The following is a 17,019-nucleotide window of genomic DNA, read 5'->3' on the forward strand; positions in this document are numbered from 1 at the left end:
CCACATTGTGTATTTATAATTACAAAGTGTTTGGAGTCTTTTACTTAAAGAAAGGGAAGAAGTTTGGTTTAACATTATTAGCCCCACATCTGGTAGTTAGAATTAGAGAGGGGTTGATAATTTTTATGTAAGGATGGGGGGGCTTTTGAAAGAGATAAGTTAAACACTTTTTTTCTATAAAACACCCGAGCCCGTCCGCCCCGAGCCCGTCCGCCCCGAGCCCGCTCGGGCTGGCGGGTTCGGACGGGCTACGGGCCTTCAATTTGTTGTTTCTGTCCGGCCCGATCCGCCCGCCAATTAGTCGCGGGCTACACAATGTAGTGCCCGATCCGCCCGAGCCCGGTTATATTATGCCCGAGTCCGTCCGAACCCGCCCGATTCCCACCCTTAGTCAAAGTACTCACAGGTTTGGAATGAACTAATTCAAATAAATCCCAACTAAACGACAACTCTTTAGTCTTTACTAACCTCTCGACCACTCAGTTTCCCTTTGGTGAATAGTATGGCGCTTATCCTTTTCTCTTTCTTTTTTCCAATCGGACAAATCCAACCAGAACGCTCTCTCTCCCTCTCTCTCTCTTCATAAACGTGTCTCTTTCTCCTCAGGAACACCTCACACTTTCTTCACTCCGATTCAGCAGCAATGGAAACATGATAACCACTGACTACTTCTCCGTCGTCTTTCAAACCCTAATTTTCAACTCAATATAACCAATTAGTACTTTATAATAATGGCGGATTTCATCACTATTTATCCCGACTTTCGCTCACTAAACCTTTCATCTTCTTACACTCTCTGCATTTCTCGTCAATCATACAGTACTAGTATTATACAAATTTCTTCGTTTAGCCGATTACCATTTATACGAAGATCATCCTCTCATAAGATGTTTGCGAAATCATTGCCAGCAAATCCTCTTCCTCCACCACAATCCATTTCTGCTGATGATCTTCATCACGTTTCTACTACTGGTACACTTTCATGTCTAAACTCTCGTTGTTAGACTTAGTAAGGGTTCAATTGTTGAACTAGTGTTTCAAATTGTAGTTGTTCATATCTAATTTGCCCAAGTTTTTGAACATTATCATATTTAGGGTTTCTCGAGTCCTCAAATTTGTATCCTTATTGAGTGATAAGTATGCATTAATGGCAACTTTGGAATTTGAACAAGTGAAAATCTGAATTTTCGTTGTTAGATAGCCAGGTTAAGATTCAATTTGATATCAATTACTGTATCAGATAATCCTTCTTTTTAATCTCTACTTGGTTAGTTTCTTCTTAGGTCAGTCTATCAACATGGTCATGTTTAGTGTTCTCCGATCAATATGGTTCTATATTGCATTTTGCTTATTCGTACATCACTTCGTCATTTCCACAGAGCATCCGGACGGAAGTATCATTTTCAGTTTTGGTCCAAAAGAGACAAAACCCGAGGAATCGACTTTCATGGATGGAGGAAATTTTGAGGTAGAATATGGTTCAGCTCGTGTGGAAAAAGATGATGAACTTGTAGTTCCATCTGATATAGGAGAGGTTAAAGTGGACGAAGTGGCAACTGGTATCAAGGGTTCCGGAGTTGAAGGACAAAAGACGGATACCATAGAACAAGATTTTGCAGTTTCTCGTGGCGAGGAAGATAAAAATGAGATAAGTACTGCTGAATTTAGTGGAATTCTGAAAGAAGAGGGCATTCATGTATCTGAGAGAGAAGAAATTGGTGGTTCGACTGCAGAAGTTGTCGTTGGTAAACGGCTGAGTGACAGAGAACCGAGTGATTTGTTCGAGTTCGATGATCATAGTGCAGCTGAGTCTGTTGGTGAAAATAATTTGGGATTGAAGGAGAAGCGTCCAAAAGATACAACGCACAATGAACTAACTAGTTCCACCGCATGTCCTGATACAGTTCATGGTGCCACGACAACTTGCCATGCTAAGGAGGATTGTGTAGAAACCCATGTAGACGATGCCATGCTTCCTTCTACTGTTTTAGAGCCTGACTCTGTTCTTGACATAGATGCTGCTACTGACTCTGGTGAAGATTCTGAAGAGAAGGATATAGATGGGGTTATAAGTCCGACTACTGCTTCAGAGTTGAATAATGTTGTTGACGAAGGAAAGAGTTATGCTTCTGCAGAAGATTCTGGAGGAGTTGAGGACAAAGTCATTACCTTTCCTACTGCTGCCGAGCATCCTGAGGAGGACCTCCGAAAGAAGCATGTAGGTGAAGTTATGCTTCAGTCCATTGCTACTGAGGGAGACTTTATGAAGAAAGTAAAGCCAACTGGTGCTTCCAGAAAAGATGAAGTGGTAAATACAAAAGCTAATGTTATGGACGAAAATACGGTTCAAGATATTGACCACAATCAAGGCACAATCACATTAGAAAGCTGTCAGAAAGATGGTTCAGATGACGTTAGGCCTCTGACTACTATGGAGCTCGATCCTGCTGTTGATCTGGATAACCATGTTGAGCTTGATCCTGCTCTTGATGTGGATAATGGTGAAGAGCACGAGGGAACTAGTACTGGTCCGTGTACCGAAATGGTCAGTTTGATTTAGCAATATAATATCAATATATAATCATGTTCACGGAGATTAATCTATTTAGTGTTACCTTAAGTTCGAATTAAATGTTGCAGTAAAAAGTATGTGGTAGAATAGGCGTAAGATACTAGATTGCAAATTAAAGTTGAAATTAGCTTTATACATCCTTAGCAGTTCTTTGTATATTTATATCTTTCAGGTAGAAGATACACATCTTTCTTCCACTGTTGAGACAGTAAGCACTGAAGAAGATACACAGAACGATGGGGGTGGTGTTGATTTGACACACACAGAAAGAGTAGAGTTTCCAGATTTGGAAGTTCCTCCTAGATCTAACAGGTAACATTTTTATCTTTCATCATTTTTTTTAGCTTGGGTCTTCCGGTCTAATTGGTTTAATGTACCAAAAATCTGTAAGCAGCATTGGTTTGAATATCTTGCTCTAGATATTACACATATAGTATGAAAACTTACTCTTTAAGGGAATAGGAAAAAAAAAGTTGGAAGGTATTTTTTGAACTCAGATTGTGTCATTTCTTTCACTTGGTAATCTTGCTATACATTAATAAAAAACTATGTCTTACGGTGTTACACTGTTACCTACCTTACTGAAGCCATTTGCGAATGATTTTAGTCTCCATTTGTTGGCTGTAACTGAGCGATGTTTTGTAAAATTTAGTTTTGTTTTTTAGCTGAAGAGGGGCTGGAATTGAAATTACCATATCTATTCTCGGATGAATTGGTCAATTTTGTTGGTTTATGAATGATAGTATGAATTTATGATATAGGGATATAGCAGCAGTTTCCACACCAAAAATTGTCCTATCTTCAGGTGCTGCTATGTTGCCACATCCTTCTAAGGTATATCATTGTTGACTTAAACTTGTTCACTTATTTATTAGTAGTAGTGGATCAGAAATGCCTATGCTCCGCTTTTGGTATCTTGTAGCAAAATAAGTATTAGTTTACAATGACTACTACTTCAATGAAATCAAGTTGCGGTTTGTTTGGTGATTCAAAAGATTATATGATCTATATGGGACTTGATCTAGCGTAATGAAGTTAACCGATATATATATACTAGGGTAAATCCGGTGCCCTAGGGCACGAACAATTGTATCAATCAAATGTGACGAAAGTTTAACGCAGTGCTTTTATAGGCGCCTAATAGTATTGCTCTAGGCGCTCTCCCCAAACATGTCACCCGACTTTCCACATTTATTATTTTGGTATTCTACTTATTGTTTATTTTCTTTTGTTTCCTATTCTTAAATTAGTTATTTTATTGAGAGAGAGATTTCAATTTCTTTATTTAACTCTTGCAAATTTTTTCCCCTTTTTTTCTTAAATTAAATATTTTATTTCTAAGAAGGACACGGTTATTTTTTCTTAAATAGGTTATTTTAATTCTGAAAAGGACTATATTTTAAAATTTGGGAAGGGCTTCTAGACAATATCCTTTATTAAAAAGGGTGTTTGTCCCAGTCAGCGTTTTCCCTTCTGGTTTATTATATAGATGTTTATATTCATGTTATCTAACCGTTCATATTTCAAAGGCATTCAAATTTTGCTTATAATTAGAGAAGATGCACAACTATGAACACATTATCCATCTTTGTGGTCCAAATCAACACCAATGCCAACCTCAAGAGACGTCTGCGCTTAGACAATACATTTCATGTATTGAGTTATTGACTCATCTACCTAACCTGGTTCCTGAATTTACCAATATTAAAGAATTATTCGGAAACCATTTTCTTTTGAGAATTTATATGCATGACTTTAGACCTCTTGCGAAAAACTCGTATAAGACATATGCTGTTTATCAAGATCTGACCTGTTGTAGACTTCCTACATTTTTGTATGTGAATGAAGCTTAAAAAATTTCGGTCTTTTGTTGCTTCAATGAGCGTACAGCCCACCCATAATATTCAACGGTTGTAAATCAGGTTATAAGAGGAAACTCCTCCGTCGTTGTAAATTTGTTTTTCTTGGTGGTTGATAACCTTACCTAATTACTGCAGTCTATCTGTAAGAACGAAATTTCAAGTTTAGTTTCCTAAAGGAATAAACATAGCAATGCAGGCATTAACAGGTGGAGAGGATGCATATTTTATCACATGTCAGAATTGGTTAGGTGTAGCTGATGGAGTTGGTCAGTGGTCCCTTGAAGGTACTCCTTATTTTCGAATTGCCATTTATAGAACACTCGTTCTTTCTATTTTTACTAAAAAATCCGAAAGATCGGGCATTAAGTCAAACCATATCCTTCCATACTTCATATGTAATGTGTCGTAATGTGTTTCTGCAGACTTCAGAGGTACCTAATTATCCATAATTTAACAAACTGAAATAAGCCTTGGTAGCTTTCAAAATGGTTATGAACTTTGAGTTTATGTCAATCGCATGAACTTGTACATTTTGATCATAATTCAATCATTTAATTCACTAATAGTAACTTAAAATTACCTGGAATGTGATACCACTTGTTTCTTGCTTGCCTTTAAGCCCCTCATTAGAAGAATGTGGATAGTTTCTAAAGACCAATTGGGGCATCTTTAGACAACATGTTTTTGACAATTTTAAGGGGAACATGGCCTTTCACCATATCATGTTGGAAGACGTTACAGTAAATCACATTTTGCAACCATTGTCTCACATTTCTTTTACTGTTATTATGCTTTGTCTCACATAGGCCCTTTTTCGTTAACTTCATTTTTTGTCTTAGAATTAAAATTAGGTGCCTCTTCTTCTTGTTTGATGTGTCTCTGCTTTTAATGATTAACACCGACAATATCTTTATGCAACCATTAGTGGCCCTAAATTTAAATATAAATAGATGATCTTGTAGATGTGTTCTCTTGTCTAGAATGATTCTCGTAGCATGAAATTATCGTCGGACAGATAAGCTCTTACGACATCAGTGTTGTTAATTGAGGATTAAAAAGGGGTGCAATTAAAAGTCTCAATTTTTACCCTTTAAAAAAGCCAATATTGCCCCACAAGGCTATACAAAATGAAACTATAAAATATTAGAATATCTAGCAGACGATTTTTCAATTTCTTACCCTTGAAAAAGACACAATAATAATATTAAAAATCACCAACATATGAGATTAAAATAAACATTGCATGAAAAAAAAAACATTATACCAAAAAAAAATAAAGAAAACATTGCACTAGTTAAATTTAAACTAAGGTGCTGTTTGTTTTTTTTTAATGTCTGAATCTGAATTGGTTGAATCTGAATTGACTTAACTGAATTGGCTGAATCTGAATTGGGCTGAATATTTTGTAAGTTAGTATGTTTGTTTTCTAAATCTGAATAATTAGGTCTGAATAGCATTTTTGACATATATACCCTTATTATATGTTTTTGCCAAACAACCCCTAGACTTAAACCTAACCCTAATTCCTTTCTATTTCACCTTCTCTCTCTTTACTGCTCCCTATCTCTCCAATGGCAGCCCAATAAAACCTAAAATTTCTTGTTCACCTTTTAGCTCTCTCTAATGGCTGCTACTATCTCTCTCTTTCCCAATGGTTGTTCTCTCTCTTTACTGCTCCCTCTCTCTCCAATAGCTGCTAACCTAAACCTGAAACCCTAGAAATCGTAGTAGGTAAAGAGAGATTATTAACACCTCAACTTCTTGTTCACCTTAGATTATCTCCCAAATCCAGAGTCCCTCCCCATGGAAGATTCCTATTAAAGCTCTCAACTTTCTCACTCATCCACTCTGTTAATATCTATTATTAATGCCATCTCCCCCCTAATCTAAACCTAGAAAATTAGTGAAGAAGAAGAAGAAGAAGCCCTAATTTCTCACATGAATACTTCTCAGTTCATGGATAAACAGATCATGGATCTATCCGGTTCACCCCAGAACGACGTTTTCCTCGAACTTTTGAACCCTCAAGAAGAAAAACCTAATTCTGATATTGGTTTGAAGAAAGAGCTTAAAGAAGATATATTGCCTAGCTATGATTTCCAACCTATTCGACCCATCTCTTCTTCCCAATCATCAATCAATCCTGTTGGAACCAATCAAGCTGGAACTAGGGTTTGGAATTCTGCAGATGCCAAGATCAACTCTTCTGTTAGAGTATGTCTATTTATCTCATAGTGATTTTTTTGTCATCTTTATATGGCGGTGGTGTCCTGTTGGTGGTGGTGGCAGTGGTGGTGTTCTAGTTGGTGGTGGCAGTGGTGGTGTTCTGTTGGTGGTGGCAGTGGTGGTGTTCTGTTGGTGGTGGCAGTGGTGGTGGCGGTTGTGGTGTTCTGTTGGTGGTGGCAGTGGTGCTGTCCGTTGGTGGTGGTAGAAATCTGGGAGAATTTTTTTTCTAATACAGGGGCACAAGAGTCATTTCACTCATTTCAGAAGTTGGCATTTTATTTCAGACTTGTTTTGAAGTCTGAAATAATAGGACTCTTTTTCAGACAATTCAGACAATTATCCAATTCAGCAATTTTTTTCAGATTTTCTTAAATCCAAAAACAAACATCTGAAATCTGAATTGGAATCCAATTCAGATTTCAGATCTGAAAATATTAAAAAACAAACACCACCTAAATCACTAATATAGAGGCAAGTCTCAATATCCGGACCCATCTCCACATCCACTTCCGGATCCATCTCTGCATCCACTTTCGGATCCATCTTTGAATCTACTTCCAAAATCCAAATCTATCTATGTATCCCTTCCCCTCATTTGAATCCTTTTCCCAATGATTTCCTCTTTCCTCAGACGATAGTACTAGGCGTTCCAAGCGTGTGGGGTATGGAATTAAGGTCCTCGCCTATAATTTGAATCTCAATTCTATCACGTTCATTTTGAACTTTTATTAACTTGACTTGGGTACTGTCTACATGCCTATGACATCTTCGTATATTTTCATCTTTTAATGCTTGCATGCAGTGATGCCAAAATCGTGCGATTTTCCCGATTTAGATCTTACTCTGCACTAAATTGGACGATTTGAATCGGTCTATAGATCATACTCTGCACTAAAGTGGATGATTTTCTTGCAAAATTGTTATTTGAATCGTGGATTCAACCTGAATCCCACGATTCAAATAACTTAAAGAAAATGATAGATGAAGAGGGGTTTAGGGTTCTTCAAAAATTTTGAACTTGTTGAAGAAAGAAATAGGAATGTGAAATGGGATAAACTTGCTCCTCTACACAGTTCTTCGTCTTTTACAGGTCTTCTTTTTGTTTCTTCCTCTGCTTTCTTGTTCTTCTCAGCCTTTTTTCTTTCAAAAAGTAGACAGAGAAAACATAGGACAGGAAGCTGGTTTTTTCTCTAAATCTCTTTCTCTCTAAAAATTTATCTAACCTATTCAATTAACAGCTCACGGTCTTTTTATGGGAAGTAGAGCTGACATTTTCTCTCTTTAAAACTTTTCCTAAAATCTTCAATGTACAGCTCACAGTATTTCTGTATGGAAGGAAGAGCTTGCATTCTGAAATGAGTTTCTATTTGTGGGGCTAGTATATTTAAGCCCAAGTAAGAATGAAGGAATAGATGGATATAAACAGTTATATTTCTTAATTATAAAATAAATATCTAATCTAATATCGACATGTAATAAAATTTAAATCTTACGATTTGCGATTCGATTTGACGATTCGATTTATTCAAATAAAAATCGATTCAACGTACGATTTGCGATTTGACAACGTTGCTTGCATGAGTTTACCTCCTTCATCTTTCATTTTGTTCATGAAATCACTTTTTGAGTCGTCCATCCTGTTTCTCATATTTTCCTTCTTTCTTCCTGTGGGTCGACTAGATTGACTTGCTTGCACTCCTTCTGGAGTTTGATTTTCGTCCGCTCCAAGGTTTACTGAAAATGTTACACCTGAGTTTGATTTCTGGTGTAGGTGATTTAATGGAGATCCATTAAAATTCCCAGTATAATTTCGTTTCTTTGTTCAGCAAATTTTTTAGTATCATGAAGTATAGGCCATGTGTGAGAATCCTTTTTTCTCTTTGGGATGTTGCTCTTGAATAATTCTCTGGCTTGAAGAAGCTGCAAGAGTTAAAGATAAATTAAATGCAATATATGAGATTAATATTTACAAATGTTTACAATCTTATATAAATCTTAGAATGTCTAGCTTATTGGCGCCACTTTGATTTCGATTTTCATCTTCACGCACGCATTCTCAAAATATATTTATTGGTTTCGTATCGCGGTCCATCGAGCGTTATAATTTGCTAACTAAGTTGGCGGCCATATTTTTCTCATAAATTTCAAATCCAAAGCCAAAATGCATCCTTTTTTTGTAAGTTACCTTGTATCGCATCTTGAGATATCTGGAGATGCGCATTACATAAAGCGATGTCTTCATCGGTGGAAAAGGAAGAAACACGAGATACATTATTGTTTTTGCTTGCCATGTTTGTAAGGTGGGAAAGATTTGGATATGATAAAATGGGTAGAGACTATGGATATGTTAGAACGTTTAAAGTATGTGTTTATATATAGATAAATTGTAGAGAAGATAGAGTTAAAATTTATAGTCTACCAAAAAATGGGTCAAAGATCAGATTCGGTGGATTTAACAGTTGAAGGGACAACTCATCTTTAAGTAAATCTGAAAAAAAAGAGGTAAAAGATAAGATGTGGTGGATTGAATAGTTGAAGGGACAACTCGTCTTTAAGTAAATCTGCAAAAAAGAGGAGGTAAAAGATAAGATATGGTGGATTTAGTAGTTGAAGGGACAACTCACCTAGAGGTCTACCAAAAAATGTAAAATAGAATGACTATTTATAACTAAATTTTTAATCTTATCTTTAAAGATGAGTTTTCCCTTCAACTATTAAATCCACCATATCTTGTCTTTTATTTCTTTTTTTGTAGATTTACTTAAAGGTGAGTTGACCCTTCAACTATGAAATTTTGATTACCAGTATACAATAGAATACATAAAAAATGATTGAAAAAATAGTGTCAATTAGAATACATAAAAAATGATCGAAAAAATAGTGTCAATTCCCAAAATGGCCCTCATAAAATGACCAACTCGCCCTGTTGGCCTCTAACATTGTCTAACTTTTTAACTTGGCCTATTTTTTCTGTTACTGTTAGTTTTCCCATTCAATTGGTACCTTGCCTGTTTTACCCTTCCATGTTGTTGAGCATTAATTAGGTTTGATTGTTTCTCTCTCCACATAATTTCATTTTCTCTCTCTAACAAGTTTTTTTATTTTTCTTTCCCCATAAATAAGCAAAGCACTAAAATTTAAATCATAACAAAAAAGACGCAAGTGAAGAATTTGGACATCAGCAGAAGCACCGGCTGTCGTCATCGTGATAGTGGTGTCGATCTTGATCTGATAAATGAATCAAAAAGAGAAAATTGTGAAGAGAGAATATAAATGTTTAATGGCGAGAAGATCTGATTTTAATCAAGTCATTAAGACAAAATTGAAGTGATTCAATGAACAAAATATACCTGCGCTTATCACATGAATTTGCAAAACAACCAGATCGCAAACCCCATACTTTCATCCATTTGAGAGAAGATGGAGATGAAGCAACCAAGAAGATGAAGATTAGAGACGAGAGAGAAAAATAAAAGTAATAATTTAAGAGAGGTAATGAGATTATTTGCAGAGTTAAAATCTAATAAATGCTCAAGAACATGGAAGGAAACAACAAGGAAGGTAAACGCCAATTTAATAGGAAGACAAACGACAACTGAAAAAGGGGGTCAAGTGGGAAAGGAGGACAATGTTGGGGGCTAACTCTACAAGTTGGTCATATTATGGGGGCCATTTGGGGTATACAAGAAAATGTTACAGATATTTGAATGAGTTGAAAGTACGTTAAGCCAAGAAAACATGTCCTTTTTCGTTATAGAGATATGCCATCTGTTTGAATATATCTAATAAGTATTATAAAGAAAGCCATCGACTAAATTACGTTTTCTAGAGTGTGGCTGGTTCTGGATGCTTTCACAAATTCACGATAACTGATAGTTTCACGAGACTCGGCCGACCGAGTTGGGGTTTGGCCGAGAATCTCGGGTGTCTCGGCCGAGACAGACCGAGACCTAGACTGAGAACGAAACACCATCTTTTAATTTCTTGGAACTTTTTTTGGATACTTTAAATTCTAATTGTATGCTGTTATATATTACTCCCTCTGCCCCATTTTGTTTGGGTCCGAAAAGGTTTCTCCACTTACTTCAAATAAGACTCATTTATTACTAATTTTATTGACATTTTCCAATCTACCCTTACTTTTAATAGTAATAAAAAGTTTCAATTGGTTCTACACTACTTCCAATATAGTATTTATTTTAATACTCTAAAGTAACTATGGGTAATTTAGGCAAATACATTTATTTAGCAAGCAATAAATGAAAATCCTTAATAAGTTGAACCTCCTAAAAGGTCAAACAAATTGGGACGGAGGGACTGCCTTTTATTATATTCCCGATCAATCTAAGACAAGTAGCATTGTAGCAATACCATCATATAGATATTTTAGGTCTTTTGCCTTGTACAGACTTTGAAAATTCAAGTAGATTAAAATGTTTCTCAACAAAAAAAAAAAAAAAGTAGATTAAAATGCGATATTTTTATTATGATAAGATTTTGTTTATTATGAACGATTGAAGTAGTTTTAAGTTTGAAGTCTAGAGAATTATGAGGTAATGAAGAGTCAGGTTATTAAGCTTATTAGTTAGTACGTATTAGCTATACATGTTGTCTCGGCCTAGTGTCTCGGTTCGTCTCGGTCTCGGCCTTCGACCGGACCGAGACGGAGACGGAGACCAACTACATAGAGCGTGGCTGGTTCTGGTTGCTGATTTGATGTACATAGTTATCTGCAGGGATTAATGCAGGACTGTACGCTCAAGAGCTAATGGAATACTGTGAAAAGATTATATCAGAATGTCAAAAAGTTCCAGTCTCTGAACCAGATAAGGTTCTCATTCAGAGTGCTGCAAATGCTCGTTCCCTTGGGTCTTCTACGGTTTTGGTTGCCTACTTCGATGGTCAGGTATGTCGTTATAACTAGATGATACCTCCCACTAATGTGGCGATAGTAGTGAAACCGTAAATAAATAAAAAAAGGAAAGGAAGTTAAGAAAAGAGAAGCTAGCATCTGACTGGAGACTGTAGTGTCTTGTATATTCTGCTCGGTCACAAAGTAGAGTTATCTGCAAAGATCTTGCTAGCTAGGGTAGGATAGTGATGGTAGTATCGTACATGGTAAGTCCATGTTTCTCTGTATGAAAGTTCTGCAGGGACATAGAGGTGTGAGTAGAGGAAGGCTCAAAAATGGAAGGCCGAGTGTTAGGTAATAGGTATCCGTAGCCGCGACCACTATGAGCCGTCAGATACAGCTAATGGGAAAATGGCATTTCCGGGAATGCAGCCGTGTACATGTATTTTAGTGTGAGTTATTAGGTCCTCTATTTTACATATATAACTTTTCTTGACAACTGATAATACTTAATACCCAAAAGATGGTGACATTTGATGGTCCCAGTACGATTTTATTGAACTTACTGTAGATTTAGGTCCAAAATATCAGTGTACCCTACTAAAGTATCTTGAATTTCCAAGTCTCTGACTCGACAAAAGTACGGCTCATAATGTCATCTTTAGCACATTCATAATTGGGAGATGTTGCTTCTTGTGCTTATAACTGTTTAGGCTCTCTTGGCCTTTGAGGTTACTAATTCAACCGTTGTCAGCACCAACCTCACTGTTCACTGTGAATTATTTGAGTCATGAACGTGAACCAAGTAAGATGTAGAGTTTCGAAGTATCTTTAATTAGTGAGGCTGTGATTCTTAGTACTTCACGAGTTCACGTGGGACTACTGTTATAACTTTCACACAGGTTTTCCATGCGGCAAATATTGGAGACTCTGGATTCATCATTATTAGAAATGGCAGTGTTTTCAGAAGATCAACACCAATGGTTCATGAGTTCAACTTCCCATTACAAATTGCAAGAGGATATGATCCTACTGAGCTCATCGAGGTAAAGCTCACTTCACTTTCTTATCTATATTTATTTTCATGCAAAAAAGGTGGGGCTGACCACCGGCCAGTAACCAGGCTGCGCTAGTCAGCCCACTATTTGTTCCCTACGAAGGTAATCTAACAGCTTCAACATTTCTGAATATTTATCCTACTCAAAACTCAGTCGTTCGAACTTCTGATAATATGTTACTCAATAAATCTTTGTTTCAGAAATACGATATCCATTTGGATGAAGGTGATGTCATTGTCACTGCAACAGATGGTCTTTTTGACAACCTATATGAGCAAGAAATAGCATTGATAATCGAACAGTCATTGCAAGCCAATTTAAAACCTAAGGTCTTCCTACCTTCATTCTCTGTGATTTTCTTCCCTTTGTAAATTGCTAATAGCCCAATCCCGACCTTGAGTTTGGAGTAATTTTTTTATTTCATTGTTATTGTTGCTTAAGTTTTCGTCGTAATAATGTTAATCAGGAAATAGCAGACTACTTAACTATGAGAGCACAAGAAGTGGGACGATCAAAAACAGCAAGGAGTCCATTTGCAGATGCGGCAAAGGCAGCGGGATACAGATCATTCTCAGGGGGAAAGCTGGACGATGTGACTGTCATTGTTTCTTTGGTACAAAAGAACTCTGATGTATAGTTTTTAGGGAAATTGGTTTTAAATAATTGAGGTAAAAAGTTTAAATAAGAAATTGAAGTCCTCAACACTTGTATTTAGTCGGCTGTCTATATATTTTGTTTTCAAAAACTAATCTCTACTGACCTACATTGTGTATATTTTAAGGGGAAAAAGTATATACCTACTCGGATTTTACAGTCAACCCTGACTAAAGCACTGTTCCGTGTTTTAACAAGGGTAATCTGCCAATTGCTTGTACCGTTGGTACTGCTTCTAGTTCGACAATGTGAGAGTCATAGGTTCAAAAATGTGAGAATGTGATTCCTGGAATCGCATTCTCACTACGTGATTCTTGGGGAATCATATTAGTTAAGTTTGATGGCTAGTTTGATTTGGTTCCTACAATAATAGGTATATAAACTTTTGTAACAGCTCTGTTGTGCCCTTTTAGTTAAAGTATATAAATTACACATTAATTTAGTCATATATTTTTTTCATCAAAAAAAAAAACTTTGTTATATATTTTACTTAGTATTGTCTATTCACTCCGTCGAAATCTACACTACGTCGGGAGATGTAAGAATTATATATAGGAAATCTTCCCATACTAAAGCATTTGCTATAAAAAAATTCTTCTTAAACGGTACGAAATCGATTAGAATGAATGAAGAATAAGAGTGAAGGAAAAAAAACTAGAGAGTTACCTTTGAGCTAGAGGGAACCACTATGGTGGTGGGCATAGCTGAAACCCCTCAGTTTTTAATTTATTTTAGTCGTGGTAGTTCGCCGATGACCTAGAATCTTTTATACTTTATATTGCATTTTTCAACTTGCAAACAAATGTTTATAATATTTATTTGACATTTTCTAACTTGGAAACAAATGTTTATAATAGTCATTTGGTATTTTACTTCGTTTTTTGTCAACTATTTTTATTGAATAAGATATTTATGCCCTTCTCAATTTGTAATGGGAAAGGTAATTTAAAATCTAAAGTTTGAGGAATAATAGGAAACGAAGTCCAATCTGGAATAGTACGGGAAAAAAATCATTTCGTAAAAGTACAATTTTACCTTCCGAAATAAAATTTGCGGTCGAATTCTTCTCTACTACAATTCCCGTCCAAATCAACGTGAAAAATATTTTTTAAAACTTTTGAACCAATCTTAGTTTGCTATCAACCATTTTATAAATTTCTGAACAAATTCATTTTTGCTCAAAAAGTTTTGCATTTGGTCATTTGCATTTGACAAACACATTGACTGACACTAACATATTGCCGAAAATATTTTTCGATTTATCTTGTGAATAAATAAACGATTTTCGTATTTTTTGTTTTACTTTCGCCAAAAAGTATATATTTAGACTTGTGCATTTTCTAATGTCTTTTGCAGAAATTAAAATGTTAGGCATATTAAGTTTGTATTGACAAACCCTTTGACAACCCTTTAATGGACGAATAATATTTCGGTTAATGGATTTTTTTTAATGAAGATTTGGCTAATAGATTATATATGTTTTTAACAACATAATTATATGGGTTGTCAACATTTCATGACATTTTAGGGCATAATTATATATATGTTATGAACAGTTTATAAGAACGTAATTATATATACTGTCAACAGTTTATAACAACATATATATGCTGTCAACAGTTTATAACCAGTAATGGTAAGCAAACCTAGTAAAACCAGTTAACATAGTCGGTCTTGTTGACAACATAATTATATATGTTGTTAAAAGTTTATAACAAATCGGTAAGATAGAAGGTTAAAAACAAGATTATGGAAAAATATGACTGTCTTGTTAATGACATAATTATTTATATATGTTGTCAACAGTTTAAAAAGTGGGCTTGTTAAGAAAAATCTCAATGTCTTTTTTTGCTATTTGGGCCCCCTTTTTGGGCTTTTCATTGAAAAATTCATTTGTAATCTATTTAAACAATGAGTTTACTAAGTGACCCAGACACTCTTTCTAATTTTATATTGATAATAAACGAAACAATAAATTTTTCAAGTGAGATACGCAAGAGTCTGCGACGAACAACTGTAAATTTGGTTATAATACGAATCGTTTCCTCAATCCAAATCATACAATATAATGTCGCCATATAAAACAGACATGATGAAAGTGATACTGACTCTTTTATAGTATAACTAAACCTCTACGTTTGTAAGTAGTCTTGATTCTCAAAATCGCAATATAATCATTTTGGTGTGACATAATTAATTTCTTATAAATATAATTTGAGATTTTTATAATTCACTCTTTAAAAAAAACCAATAAAAAAACAAACTCACAAAACAAGGGTTAAGGAAGTAGTTAGTAAACTTACGAAAAAACATTGTAAACAAAAATTAACAACGGGCTCTTACAAATATTAGAGCGTTTACCAACTAGACAACGTCTAATTTCACTACTAATTTGGCAATTTCACAGTAATTTGTTTATAAGAGATTCCTACTTTTAATTGTGCCTCTTGTGGGAGTTATGGGAGGCTATAGGCTACCCTTGCCCCTACATAGTTCTGCTACGAATATTAGTCATTCTTGATGATCCAAAAAACGATCATCAGTTGACTAGTGTGAATAGGCCAGGGAATTACCAAAAGTCCAGCGGGTCAATCCGTATTAATGTAACAGGACCGCTGAGCACGAAGAGGTCTGCAACTTAAATCCAGAATTGAGAGGTCGGCACGATAGTCCTAACAACCCCAACCCTGCCCTGCCTCAAATTCAACTAGATCTGCCCTAAAGTTTAAGAGAAGACTAGGGGGTCCACGTAAACAATACCGATACCTTGAGCTTGAAACATGGGAAGGTAGAAACGTCACTCACGCTTACGGACTCAATCTCGATTCTTATTAAAGATCTCAGTCGGTAAATATCTCGAATATTTTATTTAACTTGGGCTTCAAGAGTCTCAAAAGGAGGAAACATCTTCTAGACTCGAAATATATCTATCGAGGATCCTAAAACAGAGTAACTCCTAAACATCTAAGATACAAAATTAACTCGAAGGGAAACCCTCAATCTCTTATCTGCGGAAGAGTAGTTTCAATCCTAAACGATGGATCTCAACCGCCTAATCATCACCGTCCATCAATTGTCGTTCAAAAGCAGCCTATCAAAATGTATCAAATCACCTCGAAGAAGGTATGCACACAACGAACTCCAAGGTTAACTAAATACTTGATTCTTTAAATTGCAAGGACAATCTGACTGTCTTGAGCATCAGAGAAGTTTTCGAGCTCCTTGCAGGTTTTCCCCCCATGTTCTCAGGCGCAGGAGAGGGAGTAGGATCAATCGTGAAAGGAATGAATGAAGCAGAATCAATCAATCAGATTTGATCCAACATCAAGTCAACTTTGTTCTGAGTGGTATAAGATTGACAAATTTTGACATCAACAAATTGGCGCTAGAAGGAGGGGTGTCTCCAACAAGATCATCGTTCGGTAACCCAAATCCTTGCTTTATTCTTCATAGAATTACCTTTTATTTACTTTGAATAATTCCTTTTCAAAGGGGAAAATGTCTTCGTAAGAAGATGCACGCGATAAAGCTTAACGTTCCCGTCTGGAGGAGCTGACTGTTGAGGTTGAATGCCTTAAAGCAAAAAAGCTTCATGACCAAGTGAACATGGGGAACCTCTCAAAAGCTCATTAGGAGGCTAATTTTGTATTTCATCCAAGCAATTGGAGAAAAATGTGTAAATTAAAAAGTCTCTCTTGAGAGTTCTTCTGAACACCGGCCAACGCTTTCGTAATGCGTACTGATCACTCAGAACGAACGAAAGCTCTCATGTGTTACAGAAAGAAAAAGAATAAG

General features: G+C 35.8%; 1 protein-coding gene across 1 annotated transcript; it reads left to right on the plus strand.

Annotated features, from left to right (window-relative positions):
- Positions 1-391: 391 nt before the first annotated feature.
- Positions 392-13,388, plus strand: LOC147537758 (Protein phosphatase 2C family protein). The gene is made up of 9 exons (XM_086644420.1): positions 392-972; positions 1,380-2,545; positions 2,745-2,884; positions 3,334-3,406; positions 4,631-4,718; positions 11,397-11,566; positions 12,415-12,558; positions 12,771-12,899; positions 13,037-13,388. The coding sequence occupies exons 1-9, from the start codon at positions 732-734 to the stop codon at positions 13,205-13,207; spliced, it is 2,322 nt and encodes a 773-aa protein (XP_086500546.1). The 5' UTR covers positions 392-731; the 3' UTR covers positions 13,208-13,388.
- Positions 13,389-17,019: the final 3,631 nt, after the last annotated feature.

This window comes from Eschscholzia californica, unplaced genomic scaffold (genome assembly GCF_041429995.1).
Source record: "Eschscholzia californica isolate CP2 unplaced genomic scaffold, dmEscCali1.0.p SCAF_5, whole genome shotgun sequence".
Lineage (NCBI taxonomy): Eukaryota > Viridiplantae > Streptophyta > Magnoliopsida > Ranunculales > Papaveraceae > Eschscholzia > Eschscholzia californica.